Here is a 9,900-nt window from a genome sequence, read left to right as displayed (position 1 = left end):
TCAGCGAAGACGCCATTTTGTTTCCAATCGAACCGTCAAAAGCGGTTCCAATTCGACTTGTTTACTTTTTGCATCCATAAGAAGCAAGCAAAAAGTTCAAGTGATGCCAGTATTATTTTTACGATTTCATGCATTTTCATACGTTGCCATTTCGACAGTTTTTCACTCCGCCGGTCTCTGGTTATAGGGTTGCTAATAAATACCACTATTTGACAGCGCGTTGAGGCAGACCATCTTTTACTTACCCTTAGGAAATTGCAGATCAGCGGCATCTTCTTCTACCAAATCAACTGGATTATAATTGGCCATTGTAAAACTTAATATGACGTTTATCACACGCAAATACGCAGGATTAATTATGTAGAGCACTTATTTTTACAAACAATGCTTTAAAACTTGAGTTCAAAAGGTTCCAAACATCAAAATTATGATTCTAACGTCGAATGTGGAAACAAACACTCCTAGATGATGCAACTCAGTGAGTATAATACACGCTAATTTTATTCTACTCAATAGTGAGTAGTTTTGTACACTGAAAACCAAAACTACCCAAAAGTGGGTTGTTTGCACTCAAAACCGTGGTTTGCACGCTTAGATTGATTTACCTATTTATGGGTACTTAATTCACCCATATTTAGATAATGTAATCTTTACTGATATTATGGGTAAAGTTTACTGAGTTTATTGGTGAATTTCACTCATATTTTTGGTAAAGTGGATTTACCAATATATGGGTAATTGCATTTACCCATATTTGGATGAAAACATTTGAGCGTCTTTGTTTTTGTTTCCATCCTGTGCATTTTGATAAGTGCGGCATCGAAGTATAAAACTATCAAATAATAATGGTAAGCGATTTAAAGCTTTTTGAATAATGAATATTTGTCTTATTTTATATTTTTTTTCTCTGTTGGCAGATACCGGTGAAATTCACAAGGAACCACGGACTCAGTGGTATTTTCCGGAACCGATGTACTATAAAACCAACCGCTGTATCAGGTGCATCAACAGGTGAATTCATTTTTGATTAATGCAGCTATTCACAGTTACATTTTCGTCTTCGTCCCTTCCTTCCAGCAACGGATGCAGCCCACCTTTTACTCCCAGAACAGCGATACAAGGGTCCGAAACTAACAAGCACATAATCAGTTGTCCCCTTACCCCTCCTTACAAGTTCCGTCGAGGTAAGTTTCAATCACTTATTCCCAACTGAGATTCGAATTTGCATGTTAAATCCTACTACGGAATTAGCTGTTATTCTCCGAAGCACAGCGCTTCCGAAGTAAAGTAGTAAAAATTAACTTCGGTCACGAAAATTCCGGATTTTATGTTATGTAAATCTTCTTGTACAATAATCAATGTTACTTTCATTATTTTTAGAGCTGACAACATCCGTTGGCCCAGATATGCCACCTATGTCAGGATACACTACGTCGGTGCAGAAGCGGGAATATCCAGAAGCGTGCCAGCCGCGGCGTAATCCGGCTGTTCCAGCTCCAGGTCCATACGTGCCCTGAAGCAAGTATGCTACTCGTCCTGATCTCAGTCCTGATTTTGTTGGAGACGATTTATTTTTATACCCTTGTGCGCTTTGAGTTTTAATAAATTCATGATTATTTCGGGAAATTTTAATTATTTGAATAAATATAAATATTAGAAAAAAAATATTGGAAAAACCATAAAATTTCATCAACCAATAAATCACCCACATTTGGGTATAAATTATCTACTAATAGTCCCTCTCCAAGTACCTAAATATGGGTGAAATCAATCTACCCATATTTAGGTAAATGTAAATTCACCCATAAATACGTACACTGAAAACCAAAACTACCCAAAAGTGGGTTGTTTGCACTCAAAACCGTGGTTTGGGCCAATAACCCAAATTTGAGTAAAATGACTTTTCTGGCACTAGGTAGTTTGCCTTTAATCCCATGTAAACAATTTACCCAAAGCTGAGTTTAATTTATCCAAAGCGGACCTTGATCAACCCAAAATGGAGAATACTGAATTTACTCAAATTTGGGTTATTGGGCTGAGCAACCTCGGTGAGGTGCTTGCATCTTGCTCTAGTTTTGATAGCAATCATGGGAAAGAAAGGGAAAACTACCCAAATTTGGGTAAATTTTTTCTGCGATATTCTCAATAGTGCGTATATTGAACTCAAAGTTTGGGTTGATTTATCTGTCCGTGTATGTGCACTTTTTGGCGATTATAGGTACTTTTCACCTATATTTGGGTGAACTGAACTAAGCGTGTGCACGCTTAGATTGATTTACCTATATATGGGTACTTGCTTCACTCATATATGGGTAAATGCAATTATGCCAATATTATTGGTAAAACTTACCTAAAAAATCGATTAAATTTACTGATATTCTGAAAAAACCGACTTTACCTATATATGAGTGATCGCATTTACCCATATTTGGGTGAAAAAATAAACGTAACAGATACAAATTGATGGCCACCGGGGCCACCGTTCGCAGTAGTTTGGACATTTTCTCCGTTTCATCCTCGATACAGTCGACGATATGCTCGACTAATATTCGTGTAATTCCGAGTGCAGTTCTTGATGTTAGGTAAATATTTTGTTACACTCAAATAAAACGAATGATATTTTTTAAATGTTCTTGCACTTAAAACCTTAACTGGAGGCTTAATTTAAGATTTATGTGTGCCTAATAAAAATTATGCATAGGGTTTTTGAAATACAATATTGAGTTAGTTGAATTTGAAATGCATGTACATAAAAGACCTGCCAAAAAGAAAAAATAAAAATCAAAAAGAAAACAGGAGCGGAGCAGCGGGAACCATCAGTTGTTGAACTGTACTGCAATGTCGGATGTGATGGAATCGTAAGCTTTGTTTTTTCACTCTTCGCGATAAAACGCTAAATTGTATTTCTTTTTCTTTTAGGAACCCACTGCCAGCGTATAGGAAAGCCTGTTTCCCTAAAAAAACCAACAAAGTTTTCCCCCACACGCGAGGGAAGAGAAAAATGCACCTACTCCATCTTCAGATCAAGACCTTTGTTGTCTCGCAACAGCACCAGCAGAGAGTAGGCAAACTAAATACTTGTTCAAATCAGCAGACGGACCAAATGATTGATGATGGAGCAGCGCAAATAAAACTCTACAACCTATTTTTACGGTGCGTTTCTTAGGAACCACCGAGGGAACAACGCAGGAGGTGGAGCCAGCGCTTGGTCAATTCAGGTTATGTACTTCCAAGGCCGTGTCCGACAAACTGGTCACCGAAAATGTGAAGCATTGAGAAATTCCCGATAACCCCCTTTTTAACAGCGGATGTTGTTCGGTGCTTTCCAGTGTGTTGCAAATCTGGCGTAGAACATGCAATCGTAAGTTCATTTACTGTTAGCAAGATGAAGCCTATTTTGTATATTTATTTACTTCTACAGGATTGATTACATCCGGCGGCACCTGGTTTTGATCTCCATGCGAGTTTCCTCCATCTTAGAAAACCCGTTTTCCCGAAGCTACCGATATTTCAGTTTCTCGCCAACAAACATGAAGAAACGAGTCAAAAATATAAAAATATATATATATAAATATATATACACCTCTGATTGGAAATAAATGAAAATTCAATAATTAAGTGTTTAGACTCATTTTGAATAGAATTGCAAAATATTGATAAATATTGCTTTCTGCTGTTTATTAGATCCATGTTTGAAATTAAGTGCAATACTAATGGATTAATTGCGATGCTTCCGTTTAAAATCTATGTCTTTCTCTTATTGTGTTATAAAAGTTCTGCACATACAATTTATCATGGTTGAACCAACGTATAATTATTAGAGCCGCACATACTTTATAAAAGCCAAAGTAACTGATCAAATTATAAGTGCAAAAATTATAGAAATAATATGCAATTTATTCTGAGTGTATCTCTCAGTATTTGTATATATTTAATTGCCATCCATTTTATTCACACAGCGTTTCGTTTGGAACTTTTTCAAAATCTTAACCTGTTTCGATCAGTCTGAGCAGCTGTCGGATATCGATCTTGAAAGTGTTCTATTTCGAGACCAGCTCCCGGGTCATCGATGGAGAACTTCTCACAGCTGCGAGTCTCTGACCCCGGACATAGTTAAGACCAGTGCTACGGAATCGATCCGCCAGCAAACATCGTATTTACCCACCGCGGATGTCCCGAGCAGTTTGCAGATTCCCACTCAACAGGACCTCATTGCGCAGAAATTAACCATTGGTCCTTTAAATTATAAGGAAAATGAAACCATTTCCTCACCTCGAGGTAAAAATCGAACGACTTCTCCTGTGCGGGGGCGAATATTGACAGCACCTGGTACCGAACCTGGCACCCAGACATAAATGGACTTATTTAAATTCTCAAGGCCGATGAAATTAACACGATTTGTTGCTAAAAGGTCCCCCGGACGTAAGAAATCATTTCCGTACAACTCCAACGTTAAGATGTTCGATTTGCATGCTGCCTTGCCTCGTCGCTCCCGAAAGTTGCCGGTAAGAAAAACAGGTCGGAAAAAGGAAAAGGAGAAAAAATCAGTCGGACCGTTCAAGACGGGGGCATCACCAGAGGGAAATGGAACGTAAACCAAGGAGGAGTTATTCTTTTTTTGTACCAGAAGCTGCTGTTTGATGTTGCTGCTCCGATAACATCCGGATCGCAGATTTGCGATTAGATTGGTAGGTCAGGTAAGGTAAGCACTTATAAATCCCTTGACCCCAGTATTCGCCCATCTGCTTTGAAATCATTTCTCAAGAACTAGTTGAGAAAAGTTCAAGTATTTTCATACACTTTAATATTTTAATTCTTTAACTGTCATACCCCAACAATTTTTTTTTCAAATTGTATGAAATAATAAACAATTTGATTTTGATATTTCCAGATCTCGGTGCGATCAGTCGCTACGTTTCAGCCAAGCCAAGCTGTCACCGAGGCTGTCACCAGTTCCAGAATTCCATCAAAATTCCGCACTAACTTGTGATCCGGTGCTTGCTGCGATCCTCCACGGCAGTGATGAGCAGCTGAGGGATGTTCCGGTTCGTCTGGAATTGCTATACCATAAATAAAATTTCCTGCAGCTGCTTGCATTGCAGCAATAGTCAGACTTCCGGCAAATGTATATAACATAAAAAAATAATTTAATGCAATAAAATAATTTGCTTAATTTATTTATATATTTTTTATTACGTGAAATATGAATTTTATTCAATGCGAATGTAAATACCAAACAAAAAAATATTACCCATATTTAGGTGAATTCCACCTATAATGTTGTACCCATAAATAGGTAAATGTTACCAATATTTCTATGAGGTACTTGTACTCAAATATGGGTAAATGGCATTTCACCCATAAATACGTATGTGCACTTTTTCGGGATTATAGGTACTGTTCACCCATATTTGGGTGAACTGAACTAAGCGTGTGGGCCAACAACCCAAATTTGAGTAAAATGACTTTTCTGGCACTAGGTACACTAATAAAAATCCACACATTTTTATTGGCAAAAATCTAAAGAAATTTACAAATAAATTTTATGTGTGCGTTAATAGCCACCCGCTATAGGAGAATCCACATAAAGGTTATTTGTTAATAACGGTTATGTGTGTTTCCACATACATGCTATGCGAATTCACATAGCCGTTATGTGGGAAATGCTATAGTCAAAATGTATGTGTGCCACACATAATGGATATGATTGGATTTTTGTCAGTGTAGTTTGCCTTTAATCCCATGTAAACAATTTACCCAAAGCTGAGTTTAATTTATCCAAAGCGGCCCGGATAAAAATTTACAGTAACTTGAATGACATAACCCATTGAAATACAATAGATTGTGTGGTAAACAATACAAACTATTGTACGCTTATTGTAAAATGTTCACGGTTGTAAAAGATCTTTATTGTACTTACATTAACATAACAATATATTTAAATGTTACCAATACATTCTATTATATTTTTATTGTTCACTTATGTTTGGTATTGCACATCCAAAAACTAAACAAATTATGAAAGTATTCGGTTTGGATGATCTGGAAATTCGTCTAATGTAATTGAATTAATATAATTTTGGATTATTTCATGGATTTATTATATTGCTGAAATAACAATTGAAAACAATAAAATTACAGTAGCTTTGCTCATTAAATGAATAAAAATGTATACCGATTCTCAAGTAATATATTTTCATATTGCAGGTCTAGAAATGTTATGCAATAAAAATTGGAATTCAAAGAAATTGAAGGGAACAAAAATTTTTGCTCATCATTTTACTCGAAGAATGGCTGGATTCATTTGAGCGTGTACAGTTTTGTTTATAATTAGTGGAGATGAAAATAATGAAACTTTATGGTGCAGAAAGTGGCTTTTTCATTACAGTTTCTGGGTGCTGGGCAACGGTAGATCACTATGGCTTCTATACCGTGGTAAGTGTCTAAAGTGTTGGAGCGCGTTAGAGCATCATTACTGGGCCTGAGCGCAAGTATTTTGATCACACTCGCCGTGCTGTCATTAGTCAAACTTTTTCGCATCGGTTACTATTTTCTATTATCATTTTGGTGGCTGTATTCCGTACCGGTGACGTTTGTCATTTGATAGTTCATCAAATAGCAGCGGTGTTATCGCGCTGCAAAATTTGGTCACCTATGCGCGTTTAGTAGCGACCGGTAAAGTGTCAACTAATGATACTGGGCTGGCAAACGGCTTATACTCACCACCGGTAATCGTAATCTTATACTACATAAGTTCAATGTACATAAGGCTCTATAAACCGTAATCAATCCGATAATGACGATGATTTTATTCGAATCCGCACTAATACTAATAAAGTTTTGAACTAAATTCAATATTTTGGGGCTATTTGCCGTCTTACCTCCATCATAATATATTCATGGCATTTCCATATTAATTTTTCACTTATCCAAATAAACAATTACTAAGGAATTGCAGGAAAAACGCTGAAAACTGCCTTTTTTCCTGGGCCCGCATTCGTATTTTTATCGAACGTATACTAACTCCGAACGTTCGGAGCAAAAACATACACACGCACTTGATTTTTCACTTGATCTTTTCCCACTGTTTTCTTGATTTAATCACTCCTAAAACATATTCACTAACTGAGTTTCACATTTTTCTTCAATATTGACTACCAATTAATTCACTTCGCGTCCAAAAACTGTCGAAAACTGCTTTCCAGAAATCGAAGTGAGAGACAAATTTGACGACCGTATTGTGGACGCAATAAAATGCGGAAGACTCAAACTCACTAGCGCAATAGGTGAAATGGTGAGTACAAAATCTACGCGATGCAACTTCATTCAATCCGAACAATACAATGAATACGCCAGCCAACACGCAAACAAAGGTGTGCATACACGAGAAAATAATCATCTCTTCACCGTTGCCAGATTTGTTTATTTGAAAAAATCATTGCTGTTTGCCGGATTGAACAAATATACCAGAAATAAATATTTAAACATGTTATGTAAGCTTCTGTTAAATTCCAAGTGGTGAATAACAAATTTTAAACCGATAAATACCCATATATTTGATACACCGTGAACATGTGTTATGATCAAGGGGTGGGTCGCTGAGCACAGTTCAATTTGTGTTCATAACATTCCTTGTGACTCGGTGTGCCACAATGTGCCATAAATTGTGCCTCACCTTAAATATGAAACATTGTCATATTGACAGTCAGAAATATCTGGCAACACTAACGACAGTAAACATCAGCAGAGTGAAACGCATGTCATTACGCGATACCGAGTGAGACAATTGAGATTCTCACGTCTGAATGTGTGAGTGGCGATAAAAGGAAAACAAGCACTCCTAGATGGTGCTACTCAGCAAAGTTTGGGTAAAAATGAGTATATTTCCATATATTTTTTGACTCTTTCGCAACCATTGTGATGACTTGATCAATTTTGAGGTTATGAGCAGAAGGAAAACAAACATGTATTTACACATGCCGAATTGCACATCAGTGTGCGAGCGTTAAAAGTCACTCATCTCTATGGCGCTCTTCCCAGCATCGATTTTGCCCAAGTTTTTGCCTTTTGCTGTGATGAAATCATTGAACGCTCACTGCGGTTCATTCGCATCGGTTGCAGTATATCCGACTGATTCGGTGGTGACAAAAATAAAGAGTAGATAGTTCAAATAAAGACAATTATTTAGGCAAGGGCTTCTTCAATACACTAATTTTACGTTTCCTATTGGGGAAGATCCACAGAGTACGTTACGCAAAAATCGGTTGTTTTCAACCAGTTTGGTAACCAAAAGTTTCTTTAAAGAGTACGTTATTCGCTTAATCAGCTTCACTGAGCTGCGAAAAACGCACTCTTAAAGAAACTTTTGGTTACTTGAGAAACTGCCCCATCGTCACATTTTTTGCATAGGACCACATAGAACCTCTTAAATTGTTGTATGAACCGTCACGCTGCTCGGAACCCCTTCCCCTGAAAGCGTGACGTACTTAGTGGATAGCCGCTTGTTTAGCAAATTCAATGTACTTTTGACAAACAACGACTTCCTTTCAAGAAATTCAATGATCGACATGCATGATTGACTGCTAGTTTATTATTTTCAGCCTCTCCGGGAAGCACATAAAGATCTACACTAAATCTTTTTACTTCCATTTATTTAATTATTTTGTTTCCAAAACTTCATATAAAAAATTGTGAACATTGTCCCCACGTGAATTCGGTCGCGGCCGGAAACATGTAAATATTGTCCTAGTGACGTCAAGTGACGTCACGCTGCATTCGTCCATAAGTCAACACAAAATTTAGCAAGGTTGCCGGTATTTTTTGTTCTGATCACGTAAATGTCAAAAGTGTGCCGCAGAGTGTGCCACACCGTGCCACACTTACGAATAAAATCCTTAAAATGTGTGCTTGGAACATTGTGCTCAGCGTCCAACCCCTTGGTTATGATATAGAATAAACATTTCGTCAAATCTGGCAACATTATGCATCAGCTGGCATATTTTTAACACCCCATTTCCACCCACCCCAGTTGTAAACAAAATTTATCTATCGCTGCTGCACTTTTCCGTACCAATTGCCTCACTATTACAAACATGCGATACAGTCATTAATTCTCAAAACATTGTGATGGAGTCTTGAGCCATAATGGACGCAGTGGTTCATCCCGAACAAAAAAAAATATCGTCATAATACCTGATGACATACCTGGTAACATGTATCCTTGTTTCTTTACAGAAATGAAGCTTATGATGAAATACTGATGTTTGGCCAATCTCACCCACGAGATATAATAAGAACTGATGCAGGTATTTTTTTCTTTTCTTCTCGAAGTACGTTCTAAAACTAACATTCTTTTATAATTTACATTTTGCACAGGTTTATAACTACATGTATTGTATCCGGAACAAAGTTAGTACGTCTTTTATACCGAAGTTGGATTTTTCTCCAGATACAGGCAACTTACCCAACTTCGAAAGTAGTGCGCTGGATTCGCCTAAAGATGCGCTAAACAACGCATCAATTAGTTTGACAGATAAAACTTTGGAAGAAAGTTCGGTTTGGAAGTCCCGACAGCAAAGCGAGGTAAAATGAGTGAAAATGTAGTTTAAACTGATTTAAAATTAAATTGAAAATAAAATAATTTGTAAAACAAATATTTGTATTGTATTTTTATTGTAATGTTGGAGTATAATGTATTCTAAATCCTGTTGTATCTCTATTGTAAAACAATAGAAACAGTAATTGAAAACATTTGAAACACAATGTTTTCTATTATTTTCTCGCTCGAAATCATCCCATTGAAGAACCGTAAAATCAATTGTTTTGCTCAAAATTTTGTATGGAAAATTTTCGATTTTTTTATTGTAAAGATACATAACAACCCCCCTTTTTTATTGTAAA

The 9,900-nt window shown here is 36.8% G+C and overlaps 2 protein-coding genes and 2 long non-coding RNA genes across 6 annotated transcripts in view; 3 read left to right on the top strand and 1 right to left on the bottom strand.

Annotated features, from left to right (window-relative positions):
• The window catches only part of LOC134226752 (DNA-directed RNA polymerase II subunit Rpb4), a 101,357-nt gene extending 100,973 nt beyond the window's left edge, over positions 1–384 (bottom strand). The window contains exon 1 of the mRNA XM_062707722.1: positions 246–384. Within this exon, the coding sequence (XP_062563706.1) occupies positions 246–309 (64 nt within the window). The 5' untranslated portion in view covers positions 310–384. The remainder of the gene's footprint in view (positions 1–245) is intronic.
• LOC134226753 (uncharacterized) lies at positions 338–1,632 on the top strand. 2 transcript variants are annotated; one of them, XM_062707723.1, is made up of 4 exons: positions 338–478; positions 918–1,011; positions 1,078–1,184; positions 1,381–1,632. In XM_062707723.1, exons 1-4 carry the CDS (start codon positions 466–468, stop codon positions 1,515–1,517), a joined length of 351 nt encoding a protein of 116 aa, XP_062563707.1. In that variant the 5' UTR covers positions 338–465; the 3' UTR covers positions 1,518–1,632. The 2 variants fall into 2 exon arrangements, with proteins under 2 accessions (XP_062563707.1, XP_062563708.1); XM_062707724.1 differs by lacking the exon at positions 338–478 and adding an exon at positions 631–848.
• A 647-nt stretch (positions 1,633–2,279) lies between these two features.
• On the top strand, positions 2,280–5,435 carry LOC134219926 (uncharacterized). Of its 2 annotated transcripts, none has more exons than XR_009981715.1 (3): positions 2,280–2,582; positions 3,960–4,697; positions 4,892–5,435. It is a non-coding gene; the product is annotated as an uncharacterized LOC134219926 (long non-coding RNA). The 2 variants fall into 2 exon arrangements; XR_009981714.1 differs by having other exon boundaries at positions 3,960–4,702.
• Positions 5,436–6,317: 882 nt separating this feature from the next.
• Positions 6,318–9,632, top strand: LOC134226758 (uncharacterized). Its single transcript, XR_009983551.1, has 3 exons — positions 6,318–6,435; positions 9,235–9,305; positions 9,376–9,632. It is a non-coding gene; the product is annotated as an uncharacterized LOC134226758 (long non-coding RNA).
• The last annotated feature ends 268 nt before the right edge of the window (positions 9,633–9,900 follow it).

Source organism: Armigeres subalbatus, chromosome 3, assembly GCF_024139115.2.
Source record: "Armigeres subalbatus isolate Guangzhou_Male chromosome 3, GZ_Asu_2, whole genome shotgun sequence".
Lineage (NCBI taxonomy): Eukaryota > Metazoa > Arthropoda > Insecta > Diptera > Culicidae > Armigeres > Armigeres subalbatus.
Note: the sequence above shows the minus strand (reverse complement) of the source record. Positions and strands in the feature narration are given on the sequence as shown.